The sequence below is a fragment of the Melopsittacus undulatus genome, chromosome 18, assembly GCF_012275295.1.
Source record: "Melopsittacus undulatus isolate bMelUnd1 chromosome 18, bMelUnd1.mat.Z, whole genome shotgun sequence".
In the NCBI taxonomy this organism is placed as follows: Eukaryota; Metazoa; Chordata; class Aves; order Psittaciformes; family Psittaculidae; genus Melopsittacus; species Melopsittacus undulatus.
Window position 1 is genome coordinate 3,171,251 of NC_047544.1, and position 12,713 is coordinate 3,183,963.

Consider the following 12,713-nt stretch of genomic DNA (forward strand, 5'->3'; position numbering starts at 1 on the left):
ACTTCCCATCCCATCCCAGCTTCTTCACTTGAGTGTGACTCAAACCACTCAGGACAATGGGAACGGTCCAAAGAGGTTTGGAACCCTCTGGCTTCACGTTGGCACTTCTCTAAAGCCATTTTTAGCAGGAGCATTTTGCAACTTCCCCCCCAGCAAACAACCACCCCCCCCCCCCCCCGTTCTCCACTATTCCTGCATGCACTGAGTACTAACTGAGCCCTCAGATCATCAAACACCTCCAGACGATGCTGATGCCATCAGAAACAAGGAGCTTTGTGCTCCTACCACAACAAGGGAGGGCTTCCCTACTAAACACCCCCCCCCCCGGATCTCCCCACTGCGCTCCTGCTCCGGCAGGAAGAGCTCCAAGCAAGGAGAGAGGATCCCTGGAGCTGACACAACATCAAGGGAGGCACGCCAGGATTTCCACAAAGCCTTTCTGTATTCAAGTCACCCTTTGCTGGTGACACCCCCACACGGGGAGCCCTGCCTGCAGCAGTTGGTTCGCACTTGGGAGAGCCAAGACTATGGCAACCGCATCTGCTGTGCGAAGAGGAATTGTCCTACTGGCTCACTGAGCTGAAATAGCACCGTGTTGGAGGCAGCCTTATGTGCTCAGCGAAGGGTGGCACTGCCTCGTCACCCTCAGCCACACTTCCTATCAACAGGCTTGCAAGCAGGAGGTTCCAGGGATGTCTTTACGCACTAACAACAACCCGGCTCCCGTCCACACAGAGCTAAAGCAGGGAGATTCAAAGATCTGTTCACATCATAGAATCCCAGCCTGGTTGGGGTGGAAGGGACCTCAAAGCTCATCTGGTTCTGATCCCTGCCATAGGCAGGGACCCCTTCCACTGGAGCAGCTGCTCCAAGCCCTGTGCAACCCAGGCTTGAACACTGCCAGGGATGGGGCAGCCACAGCTTCTCCGTTCAACCCATCCCAGCATCCCATCACCCTCATAGTGAAGAATTCCAAAGCTCAGCTCAGTCTCCCCTCGGGCAGGTTAAAGCCATTCCCCTTGGCCTGTCCCTACATCCCTTGTCCAAAGCCCATCTCCGGCTTTCCTGTAGCCCCTTTACGCACTGGGAGCTGCTCTAAGGTCTCCCTGGAGCCTTCTCCAGCAGGACCAGGCCAGCTCTTCACTGCCTGAGCCACCGCACACCCATTCAGTGCCACTTCCCACACTGTTTCATTCCATGTACCCCCGAGTCTCACCCATGCTGGTACCGGGCACCTCAAGCATCTCCTCCATGGAGCTGAGCTGATAGTTCTGCTGTAGGTGTTTCACCAAGGGCAGCTGCTGGGCTGGAACAAAGCTGGCTCACTCAGCTTTAGGAGTGATGCAATCAGCTCCTGTTGTGTTTCCATCCCTGCTCTTAGCACCTGGAACCAGGTGAAACACTTGAGGCTCCTCACCACCACTGAGCACAGCCTCACCTTGCCTATGGGCCCATCCAAAATCACCTGCAGAGCTGCTTTCTCAACCCTACCAGCCTTCTGGATGCTCACATTACTGCAGCAGAAATAACAGCACGACTCTTCCCCCATTCCTGCCATCAGGATTTGCAGCCTGCTCTGTCCCACTTTGTCCTGGATGGCCTTAGGAAACCATTCACGGACAGTCTGCTTTACACATGTGAATACAAATGCCAAGTTCCCCATGGAATCCTGGAATGGTTTGGGACAGTTTGCAACAGCCCAGAGCTCTGTAAGCAGAGGAAGTGCAGGCTGTGGATCCCTCTTGGCAGGCACTAAGGGTGAATCAGAAGCCTCTTGACAAACCTGATGGTGTATGGGGAAGCTGCCTCCGTCCCTGGGTACCTTCCTAAAGGTGGTTTGCTTTTGTTTAAGGCCAGGAGAAAGAGCAGCAAAGACAATGCCAGGGGTTAACAAGGGAAATAAAGGGGTCACTTTGGGGCTCGAAATCATCGGGATTCATCCCAAATCTTGTAAGCACCGTGATGTGCTTTCACATCTCAACCCAGCACAGTACCTGCAGTGTATCCCGCAGGAATCCCTCCAAGCTCAGGCACAGTCCGCACACCCAAAGCCTCCCAACACCGTTGCCTTCACCCGAACCACGCAGTACTCCATCAGCATCCTCACCCTCGGCACTCCACGAAGCCCATGCTCACTTTTGGGAGCCAGTTCATTCTTGCCATTGTAACTGCATCAGCCCCAGCTTTCCCAGCCCATCGCGACACTAAAGCCACAGAACAACCACTAAAACCGGCTGCAACTTCTTCCTCAGCTCCCGTTACCTTCCCCTGCCTTTCGGGCCGGTTTGAACATAAGGAATTACATCAGCATCACGATTCCTTCCAACCGAGCACCTTAAGGCTCCATTACAACCCCCCTGAGGGACACCCCACGAACCAACAGCACCAACCCCCCCCAACCCATCCAAGCGCACCCCGTCCTCCCAAACACCCCCGAAGGGTCCCCCCCAGACCCCGGTTACCTCAGGACAGCCCCGCTCCCCTCCCGGTGCGGCCCAGCACCGGTGCCGCCTCAGCGCAAACATGGCGGCCGCGGCCCCTTTAAGCCCGGTTGGGCCCCGCCGCCCCCGCCGCCCCTCACCTTCAGCGTGTTCCATTCTAACTGCCCCCGCCGCGTCCGCCCGGCCCAGCGGAGACAAAGGCCGGCGGCGGGGGCGGCGGCGGCGGCGGCTGGGCCTCCTCTCCGCCTCCTCCCGCTGCAGCAGCTAGGCCGCGGTGGAGCCCCGGCCTCGATTTCCGCGCCCCCGCCGCCCGAGCTCCGCCCCGGGAGGCCGCCGGGCCCCCCCCTCCCCACGGCCCGGCCGCTGCGGCCAAGGGGAGGCGCTCGGCGGGGGAAGGCGGCGCTCGGTGCGCTCGGCCCGGTCCCGGCCCCGGCCCCGCTTGCGCGGCCTCCGCCTCCGCCCCCCCGCCGCCGCCGCCGCCGCGCACGACGTAAGCGACGTCACCGCCCCTCGCATCCTATTGGGTACGCAGGCGGCGTCGGCCGCAAGGCATTATGGGGGTTGTAGTCCGGAGGGGTCGCACCGGTGCCGTGTCCCGCATCCTGAGGTGATCCCGGCCCTGAAGCCTCCGGTGAGGCCTGGGAAGCACCGGCCGAGGGACCCGGATGGGGGTATGGAGCTGTCGGTCGGGTGGCAAAGGAGGCTTCGGGGTGTCCGTGGTTCATTCCCGGCTTTATTTAGCCCAGGAAAACACAAGCGGAGGAGACATGAGCTGAGTGATGAGCTCATGGCCCCCGATGGGAGCGGGGAATTGCTGTGGGGAAGGGGATTGAAAAGCAATTCTCTTTGGACACAGTCAGAGGTGGGCTGGGAAAGGCCTTCCTCGCCCTTCTGTGCATTCTAAATGTGTGGAATGAACGTTAATGGTCACTGCGTATGGTTCTGGTGTCCCTAACGTAAGGATGTGGAGCTGTTGGAGCACATCCAGCGAAGGGGATGAGGATGATGAGAGCGGCTCTGCTCTGGAGATGGCTCCTTAAGGGGAGACCTCAGAGCAGCTCCAGTGCCTGAAGGGGCTTCAGGAAACGTGGAGAGGGGCTTGGGACAAGGGATGTAGGGACAGGACAAAGGGAATGGCTTGAACCTGCCCGAGGGGAGACTGGGATGAGCTCTTTAAGGTGATGGGACACTGGGATGGGTTAAACGGAGAAGCTGTGGCCGCCCCATCCCTGGCAGCGCTCGGACGGGGCTTGGACCACCCCTCTCTAGTGCCACCCCGGGTCAAGCCCCGCCTCCTCGCCGCTCCTATTGGGTATCCCGGGCGGCAGGGCCTCGATCCAGCCTTCTGATTGGCTCCCTCGGAGCGGCCCGTGGCGTGATGGCGATGCGGGGGATGCGGCTGCCTCCGGTACCGAGCCCGTTCACTATGGCCACAGCGGGATGGAGCCTGCTCCGTGCCGCCGCCAGGCACAGGTAAGGAGCCGGGGGGGGGGTTCCAAGCGCTCTGTGCTCCGGGAATGGGGATAGGGATGGGGTGAGCGCTCCTTGGGGGGGTCCAGGGCACCGCAACGCTTTGCTTTAACCGTTTCCATGCGGTTACTGGTGCTGTGCAGTAGTAGCAATGCGTTAACACGCTGCAGAGATGCGTTACAAACGATTCCTGGGCTAAACGTTGGAAATGCAACGTTTGGTTTACCTAAAACACAGGGATTCCGGTGGGTGAGGGCTTCTCCCATTCATAACAGGAGATGGAGCTGTTTGCCCAAGTGATGCTGCTGGGGCAGGAGGTGGGATCTCTGTTCTGAGCACATGGTTTGGGTTTAAAACCGGCAAATTTGGAGCAGTGCTGTTGCTGGATGGGGTTTCCTTCACTGTGAAGTCCTGAGTTGATCTCCACCAAAAGAGTTGTCAGCATTGGATGAATCATAGAGCACTGCTGTGACTCTCAGTACCTTGCGCTCAGACCCCTGCAATCCAAAGCAGTCTGTGGCTATGGATTTGGCACTAAGGCCATTAACGTGTGTCTAAACCCCGGGTACCACGGCTGCTCTGCTCTGACTTAAACACCTTTCCAGTTTCAGATGCTCCCATCTCCTCGCACGCTCCAGTTCTCCGCACTCCCCACCAGTTGCTTTAGCCCAAGCAGTGGATCCTGGTTTAAGCTGGACCTGTGCAAGACACTCTGAGAACCATCTGTGCTGTGCTCCCGTGGGTACCATCCTGCCCCATCCACTGCCTGCATCCCTGCGGACATTCCACACCTCCATCCGCTCACACCAGGAAGAACCCGTATCCCGCAGCGATGTGACCCATAAGGCTCATCCCAACACAGCTCCAGACACAGAGAGGCCCAAGGGGACGAGGTCTTTACGCCAACGAGTTGTGGGGGAACTGAAGCATTATTACAATGGCTTCCACTTGCTTTGGATCGACACGAAGGTGGCTGCCAGGATGGTGTGGAGGCTGCTACATGGCCAGGTCCTCACTAGGAGGGAGAGAAGAAGGGTAAGTGCTACCCAGCTGAAGTGATGCGATAAGAGATGCAGTGATGGAGAGGGGCTCTAGTGATAGGACAAGGGGTGATGGGTTCAGACTGAAACAGGGGAGGTTCCTGAAACAGGAAGTTCTTCCCTGTGAGGGTGCTGAGGTGCTGGCACAGTGATAAATGCTCCATCCCTGGTAGTGTTCAAGGCCACATTGGGTGACGTGGTCTGGTGTGAAGCATCCCTTGCCCATAGCAGGGGGTTGGAACTGGGTGATCTTCAGGTGCTTTCCAAGCCAGACTCAATGGTTGTGTGGAAGAAGCTCCTTTCTGCTGTGTCTTCTCTACAGCTGCTGAGAACTTGTGCAGATCTCTTCCGCCTGGTTCCCTTCCTGGTGTTTGTCATTGTCCCCTTCATGGAGTTCCTGTTGCCTGTGTTCCTGAAGCTCTTTCCCGAAATGCTGCCCTCAACGTTTGAGACAGAGTCAAAGAAGGTTTGTGTCCTTCCTGAGGGCATCCTCCAACTCATCAGAGCATCTCTACAGCTGCACACAGGAGCTCTTGTTTCCTGCCTGGTGCTGTGGGTGAGGAACAGCCTCACACACAGGTCAAGGACCCAGCTTGTTCCTATGCAGAGCACCAGGATCTGGTGGTTGTGCTGTAAGCAGTGGTCAGCAGGAAAGCACACAGCAAGTCAGTTCCCTGCATCAACCCAAGCCTGTTTGCTTTCAGCCCTAAAGTCCTAACCCATCTCTTTCCTACAATCCCCTCCTGATTTTCAAGTGGAATTCCTGATTTCTCTTTTGTTTCCTAAATGAAGGAAGAGAAGCAGAAGAAGAGGTTAAATGCAAAGCTGGAGTTAGCCAAGTTCCTGCAGGAAACCATTGCAGAGATGGCCAAAAGGAACAAAGTGGAATCAGCACAAGGGAAACAATTCTCCTCTTATGTGCACCAGGTAAAATGGGCTGGGGGGGGTGGATGGGGGTGTGTGACAGCACCAATCCTTGCATCAGCTTTAGCACTGCTCTTTTGGGCAGAGAATGTGGGATTTGTACTAGGATTGTGGGGCAGCACAGAGCTGTCTGTCTGGGGTTACCATTAACCGGATGCCCTCCTGCTGCTGATGCCTTGCTGGCACTAGCTCTTGACCCCACCACTCAGAGCTGGGACAAGCATTCCCATCTTGGAGCATCCTTCATGTGGCCGCTCAATGCTGTTTCCCTTTGGCCTTTTAACTATAGGGTTTGGGTTCCATGCAGAGCCTGAAAACCCAGTGTGAGAAACAGAAAGGGCTCTTTCCATAGAGGGGGAAGAGGATCCTTCACAAACTGGGGTTCCCTTTGGTCCTGATGCCTTTTCCTTTGTGCAGATCCGTCACAGCGGCCACCAGCCCAGCACCCAGGACATCGTGCGCTTCTCCAAGCTCTTTGAGGATGAGCTTACCCTGGAGCACTTGGAACGGCCTCAGTTGGGGGCTCTTTGCAAGCTGCTTGAGCTGCAGCCCATTGGCACCAACAACCTGCTCCGCTTTCAGCTCCTGCTCCGGCTCAGAACCATCAAGGCAGATGATGAGGTGAGTTTGAAGTGGCTCAGGTGTCCCTGCTTGGATGGGGCCCTCTGAATCCCTGCTGCTTTCCAGTGCTGGAATGGACCTCGCATGGAAACACCATGAACTGAGTGAATTCAGGAGGAGTTTGTACTAGTTTATAGAGTGGCTGCATGCCTTTAGCCTGGAGAAGGCCAAGGTAGAATGTACCCTAATGGGGTTGCTTAGCACGTGGAACCAGACTTAGAGGTGCACAGGAGGAGGACAGGTAAAGGTCATCAGTTGGAGCAAGGGAAATTCCATCTTGATAAGGAAACAAAGTCAAACTCAGTGGGTAAACAGTGGAACAGGTTTTCCAGAGGCTGTGAAATCCCCATCCCCAGGGATGCTCAAGGCATGGATTGAAAAGGCTGAGCAATGTAAAGAAATGTGTAAGTTAAACCTCTGTTGAACAGGAGGTTGGACTGGGGACCTCCAGGAGTCCCAGCCTATGTTTTAGGCTTGTGTAGGAGCTGTGGTTTGAAATGGTGTGAAGAATCCTATTAGGACACAGAAGAAAAGACCAGAAAGGGTACTGCTAGTAAGAGGTGAGGAGCTCTGACAGGCACATGCAACTAACCAGGTTAACTAACTAGTTAACTAACCAGCTAGCTAACTAACCCTGATCCAGCTTTAAAACCTGCAATTGGGTGTATGAATGAGCTCTTTGAACCTGCAGCATCACAAGTAACAGATGCCTGTGGGAAACCCAAAGTAATTAGGATCCAGGTTTTCCATCCTCAGGAGTGACCCACAGAGGTTCCATCTCATCTTTGTACTGGTGTGACTTCATTCCCCTTTACCTACCCAGACCTTTCTTTGGGCTCAAGCCCATCAAGTACCTCAGGGTTTTGGCTTCCTCTGTGCCCGGGTAGGAACATCCCTTCTCATTCCAGCTGATTGCCAAGGAAGGAGTCAATGGCCTGAGTGTGTCCGAGCTGCAGAGCGCATGCAGAGCCAGAGGGATGCGGTCACTGGGTCTCTCAGAGGAGCAACTGAAGGAACAGCTCAGACAGGCAAGTACACTGCAGTGTGGTCCTAGGACACAGTGAGGAGCAGTGCTCAGGCCCAGCTTCACCAGGGATTCATCCATCCCATGTGGATCCTCACCTGACAAAACACATTAAAGGCATGAAGGATCCAGGTGATGGTTTGGACTGAAGAGAAGATCAAGTAGCATCAGGGCCAGCTAGAAGGAAGATGAAGGGAGGGTGTGTGTAATGTGATACAAGCTTCTGAAGTAGCCAAGACCTGTAGCAGAGCCAACACCAGTGTTCTGTAAGCATTGAAACAGGTTACAGATAGTGCAGTAGGTGCTGCTTGGGTAAGATGTAGGTAACTCAAAGTACTTTGCTTTAGCTGGCAGCTGCTTCTCAGGAGTGATGTTTGCTCTTATGAGCAGCCAGGAACATCCTCTCTAACCTGTATTTCATTTGGTATCCTTAACTCTTCCAAACTATTCCTTCTCATTGTGGCAACTTAAATCTGTGCAAGTCAAACTCCAGATACCTCTAAGCTCCGTAAGGACAAAGGATGCTGTGTAAATCATTACTGACATAAAACCATCCATGAAACACCTTTTCCTTCTGTTTTCCTTCAACAGTGGCTGGATCTGCATTTGAAAGAGAATGTTCCACCTTCTCTGCTCCTGCTTTCCCGTGCCTTGTACTTGATAGATACAAAGCCACAACCTGTTCCAGGTCCCCCAAAGCAGGTGAGTTGGTTGAATGGAGCTTTCAGGTTAATAGTTCAACCATTACACGTTATAAAGATGAAGCCCTGGAACATGGATCTTGTTCTTTGATCCTGAGTTAGCTGAAGTTATAACTGTGCTGAACTCAGTGTTCTTCTGCAGAGAGGTGAAACTGCTGCGATCACGACCTCCACTCCCGAAGGCCAAGAGACCCTGATGGATCCTGCCCCTGTTGTACAGGGAGGAAAGGTTGGGAAAGAGCAATCTCTGAGTAGGACAATGAGGATGTACTGCTGTAATCTTTGGGAAGAGCATAGGGACAAAGCTTTCCAGAGCTAGACAACACCCCCTGTTTGACACCGTTGTCCAGAGCACCCAAGCAGTGCTAAGAGTACTCCCAAATAGCACTGTTAGGTTGGGGATGCTGACCTAGAGCTCTCATAGACATGCAGTGCAGGGAGCAGCCTTACTTGGGAAGGGGCCGGATGGGATGCAGGTAGAGCTTTGTTTCCCAAGGCTTCTATGACTTCAAGCTGCTTTCTCCTTACAGGATGAAGAGGTTGTATCTCAGCCAACAGAGCAATTGCCAGGCTCGGAAGTACCAGCGAAGCCTCCCCCACAACAGGTAAGCTTTTCCAGCCTCAGACTTCCCAAAGGAGATTGTTCTTTCCACAGCTCCCAGGCTGGGAATGGATGCTATGAGGGGTTGTGGATGTTGAGTTCAAGGAGCAACTGGGGTGGATGAGAACTGCATTGGGGGCTGCTAAATACAAACCCAGCACATGTGACAGGCACTGTAAGGAATTCCCAGTGTGCTTTTCCTTGTGTTCTTCCTTGGTATCCTTCTGTGGATCAGGAGGATAAACCCACCCTAGGGTTACATGGCATTTTGTGTCTGTAAAGCCCTTTCTACAGTGACTTGTGCCCGTTTTCTTGCTGTAAATACCTGATGTCAGTTTAGCTGCTTATGCAGACGTCCAGGCTGCCCATTGAAGGCACATTTGAGCCCAGACTGGCATTTATCAACAGGAGAATGCTCCTTTCCACAGGGACTTTGTTCTTAGTCTGCTTCCCATAGGGAAAATACCTTCTTCCAAAGAATTCCTTGCATTTCCAGAAGCATTTGTCCTGATGCTGCCTCAAATCCGCCTCTTTCTCTTGCACCCAGACTCAAATGGAAGCATCTCGGAGCAGCAAAGCCGGCGCCAATGGAGCATAGCCTGGAGCCAGTGAGGACTGTGGGATACTGGGAGAGAAGAGCTGTTCCCTCTGCCCCTCCTTAGAAGGAAAGAGGGATTTTCCCAGAGGATGCATCACCCACAGAGGTGGCAGCAGCACTTGGGGGCCTCTCTGTCTGCTCCAAGCTTACTGGCACTTACCTGGATGGCACCAGCTCCTCTATTGTACTGGATCCCCCCCCCAGGTCTAACTTATGGTACGTTAACAGTGATGCCACTGTCAGTGCTGTTACTGAGGGGGGGTGTCTGTGCTCTTAAACCTCAGGAAAGACAACTCTTCATTGCACTAAAGCCCAGAATGAGCTGCTCTGGAGCTCTGGGAAAGCCTGGTGTACAGTGTGAGACCTCCATCCCCAGGGCCTGCAGCTCATCCGGCTGCTGCAGCTTTCCAAGCTCCTGATCCCAGCATGGATTAAGCAATAAGCAGTGCACAGAGTGTCCTCTGTCGCTGTTGTGTTTCACTGTCCCGGGTGTACCAATGTGAATGGGAGCAGCACAGGGATGCCAGCACCCTCTTCAGTGCTGTGGCTGAGCTTAACTGGTCAGGAGGACCTAAGGACTTCCTGGACAAAGAGCAGGGCTGTGAAGAGGATGACTTCACTGCTGGACCAATGTAACCTGCAGCAAGTCCATTAAACCTTATCAGGCTCAGAGCTGCACATGAGTGCACTTGGACCCCCTGTGCTGCACAAAGTGATGCTTCACACACTCTGATGCTGACTGATTCTGGAAGCCTCTATGGGAGGATGCTGAGAAGCTGGTTTTAACATTTAAATGATTTTTACTTGTCCTATATCTTCAGCAATGACTCATATGATGGGTTTTAAACATGTATTTATACTTAATGTAAAACTAGACTTGGTGCTAGGTGGAATGAAATGTCTCTTATAGAGGTCAGACAGCCCTTAGAACAATCCAACTGCACAACAGCCTGGCTGCTATCAGCACTTCAAACACACAGCTCCAGGTTTCTGCTCACAGGAATGCCACGTTCCCTGTTCCATCCCTGCACCCTGGCGCAGCACAGGGATGCAGCATGGAGTATTGGGGGTTAGTAAATAACAACTAATGTTACCTCAATAAAACAATGGGGTTGTTCCTCTGCATGGTGCGGGTGAGGTGTTGCTGGTGGCTGACTGAGAGCAGCTTGCTCAATGGAAGAGGTCCTTCCCATCAGCGCAGGGAGCGCCAGTGCCGCTTCCCACCGGTAGATCGCAGCATCACCCAGTGCTTGCATTGCCGAGCCCCAAAATGGGCTGTTGCAATGAATCCACCAGGCACCAAGAGGCAGCCGCTGCCGACCAAACACCAGCAAAAGGCTCTGTAAATACCTGCAAAGCTTTCCACATCCCTCATGTCCATGAAGCCCTCGGGATTTAAGCCAGGATCCCTGCTTCCAGGTCCAAGCAACACACAAGGACCAGCATTAACCCTATAAAGTCATGTTCCTGATTGCAGCCAGCTCCCAGTGCTCCTGGTACCCATGCACAGCATCCCTCCAGTAACACTTAAAGCCACATGGAGGAGGTGTGTTGGGAACCCTCAGTTAAAGAGCTGGCTGCAGCCCCGGAGCAGCACATGGAGAGCCTGGTCCTCGCACGCAACATCCCAGCATCTGCCTCAAGCTGGGATGAGATGGATTTCCAGGAGCGATCCCTGTTCCTTCCCAGCTCCCGGCACCCATCGCAGCTGAGGAATTCCAACTTCCTGGAATCAGCCATTCATTACTGTGGGGTAATGAAGTGTTCTCAGCATCAACCCCACTTCAAAGCCCAGACCTTGGCTTTGCATCCAGACCCACTGCACACAGCAGTGAAACCAACCCACCGAGCTCTGCCTCCTCCCCAGCCCCTAATGAGTGGTCCATGGGGCACAGACAACCCCAAGGGGCCCACATACCCATAGGCACCATCGCTGCCTGGTTGCTGCTCCTGCAGCCTGCCCAAGGGATGCACCAGAGCATCATCCTGCCTCACACAAGCCCCTTTACAGGCATCAGCAGCTCACCAAGCCCATCACCACTGTGCTTGCAGCACCATGAACCTACCTGATGAGCCTGGTGGGTACCTGCTACACAGCAGCAATGAGCTCACCTTCCTCTGCTTTAATACCACAGGCTGGGTGTGCCAGCAGCACCAGCAGCTGAGCAGGATCAGGCCATCAGCTTCCATCAGTAAGCAACAAGGAAGAGGCTTGGGAAAGCTGGGTTTGAATGGCCTGTTTGTTCCTCCATAGCAGGAACAGGGGTAAACCCCTTGCAGAGGAGCAGGGATGCTCCTTTCTCAGGGTGTCCCATATGGGATTTACACCCAGAGGCAGGATCCTGGCTTAAATCCATAGGGATTCATCACAGCCAAGGAAGAACAAGCTGTGCCAGCACCAAAGCCCCCTCCAAGGCTGGGACAGGAAGGAGTGGGATGCTGGTGGGATGAAGGGGTGAGCTCAGGGCGAGCTGTGGTGCTCTATGAGCCCCATCCATGCTGGCGTTTGTGAGCAAGGCATCACTTCATGTCTGTTCTCCTCCTGTGATTCCCATTTAGAAGGATCTGGAAGCCAGGGAATGCCGTTCCCTGCTTGTCCTGCACCTGCACCAGTGGGGAGCAGCCACTGCATGAACCCACAGCATCCTTGGACCACTTCGCATCCCTAACCAAGCCCCTGCAAGCCCTTGTGGGTTGGTGGCTTTCCATAGGGATGGGGTTCAACCTGTCCCCCCCCAGCACACAGCCAGCCCTGGGCTGGGAAAAACACATCCTTCCCACATGGATTGGTGCTGCAAAGAGGAGCCCTGCTCCTACCAGCCCATCACTGGGTACCTATGGGTGCTGTAGCCTGATCCCTGGCCCGCAGGGACCCCCAACCCTATGGAAGGGAGGGTTTTACTGCATGATCCCAGAGCGAGAGGAGCAAAGGGACCCATAAGTGGCTGGATGCTGCATGGATCCAAGGCCGTGTGTGCTTTGGCATAGGGAAAGCTTTTCCAGCTGCATCAGTGCCAAACACCTTCCAGTCTCCCCTCGCATCCCAGAGCCAGCTCCTCACTGCTTTATCCTTCTCTGGGGCATCCCGGTGTTATCCCAGCTCCTGGGCTTTGTGGTACCCATTCCTGCTGCTGTCCCACTGGGGGAGGCTGTGCCTCTGCCTTGGAGGCAATGGGATTTGGGCTGCATCCTGGTTGGAAGCGTCTCCTATGGCACAGCCTGGTCCTTGCGTCAGCCTCTTCCCCACAAAGATGCACAGCTCAGCACTTTATAGGAGATGAATATTCAGAGGG

The 12,713-nt window shown here is 54.4% G+C and overlaps 3 protein-coding genes across 6 annotated transcripts in view; 2 read left to right on the top strand and 1 right to left on the bottom strand.

Moving 5' to 3' along the window:
- The window catches only part of NSD3 (nuclear receptor binding SET domain protein 3), a 38,737-nt gene extending 35,986 nt beyond the window's left edge, over positions 1–2,751 (bottom strand). For all 3 annotated transcript variants that reach the window (XR_004080044.2, XM_005139889.3, XM_005139886.3), the window contains exon 1: positions 2,582–2,751. The gene's annotated coding sequence lies outside the window, so the exon portion shown is untranslated. The remainder of the gene's footprint in view (positions 1–2,581) is intronic.
- Positions 2,752–3,819: 1,068 nt separating this feature from the next.
- LOC117437169 (LETM1 domain-containing protein LETM2, mitochondrial-like) lies at positions 3,820–5,661 on the top strand. The gene is made up of 4 exons (XM_034070599.1): positions 3,820–3,914; positions 4,517–4,946; positions 5,274–5,507; positions 5,656–5,661. The coding sequence occupies exons 1-4, from the start codon at positions 3,820–3,822 to the stop codon at positions 5,659–5,661; spliced, it is 765 nt and encodes a 254-aa protein (XP_033926490.1).
- Positions 5,662–5,684: 23 nt separating this feature from the next.
- Positions 5,685–10,284, top strand: LOC101872984 (LETM1 domain-containing protein LETM2, mitochondrial). 2 transcript variants are annotated; one of them, XM_034070437.1, is made up of 7 exons: positions 5,689–5,878; positions 6,293–6,496; positions 7,405–7,524; positions 8,112–8,222; positions 8,364–8,450; positions 8,752–8,826; positions 9,370–10,284. In XM_034070437.1, the coding sequence occupies exons 1-7, from the start codon at positions 5,738–5,740 to the stop codon at positions 9,418–9,420; spliced, it is 789 nt and encodes a 262-aa protein (XP_033926328.1). In that variant the 5' UTR covers positions 5,689–5,737; the 3' UTR covers positions 9,421–10,284. The 2 variants fall into 2 exon arrangements, with proteins under 2 accessions (XP_033926329.1, XP_033926328.1); XM_034070438.1 differs by lacking the exon at positions 8,364–8,450 and having other exon boundaries at positions 5,685–5,878.
- Positions 10,285–12,713: the final 2,429 nt, after the last annotated feature.

Bases quoted from the DNA above. Each gene is read 5' to 3' on its own strand.
- LOC117437169 (XM_034070599.1), top strand. From the start codon at position 3,820: ATGGCGATGCGGGGGATGCGGCTGCCTCCGGTACCGAGCCCGTTCACT. The intron at 3,915-4,516 runs GTAAGGAGCCGG...ACACCTTTCCAG, and splicing joins CGTGCCGCCGCCAGGCACAG to TTTCAGATGCTCCCATCTCC. The intron at 4,947-5,273 runs GTAAGTGCTACC...TCTTCTCTACAG, and splicing joins CTAGGAGGGAGAGAAGAAGG to CTGCTGAGAACTTGTGCAGA.
- LOC101872984 (XM_034070437.1), top strand. From the start codon at position 5,738: ATGAAGGAAGAGAAGCAGAAGAAGAGGTTAAATGCAAAGCTGGAGTTA. The intron at 5,879-6,292 runs GTAAAATGGGCT...TCCTTTGTGCAG, and splicing joins TCTCCTCTTATGTGCACCAG to ATCCGTCACAGCGGCCACCA. The intron at 8,223-8,363 runs GTGAGTTGGTTG...GTTCTTCTGCAG, and splicing joins TTCCAGGTCCCCCAAAGCAG to AGAGGTGAAACTGCTGCGAT.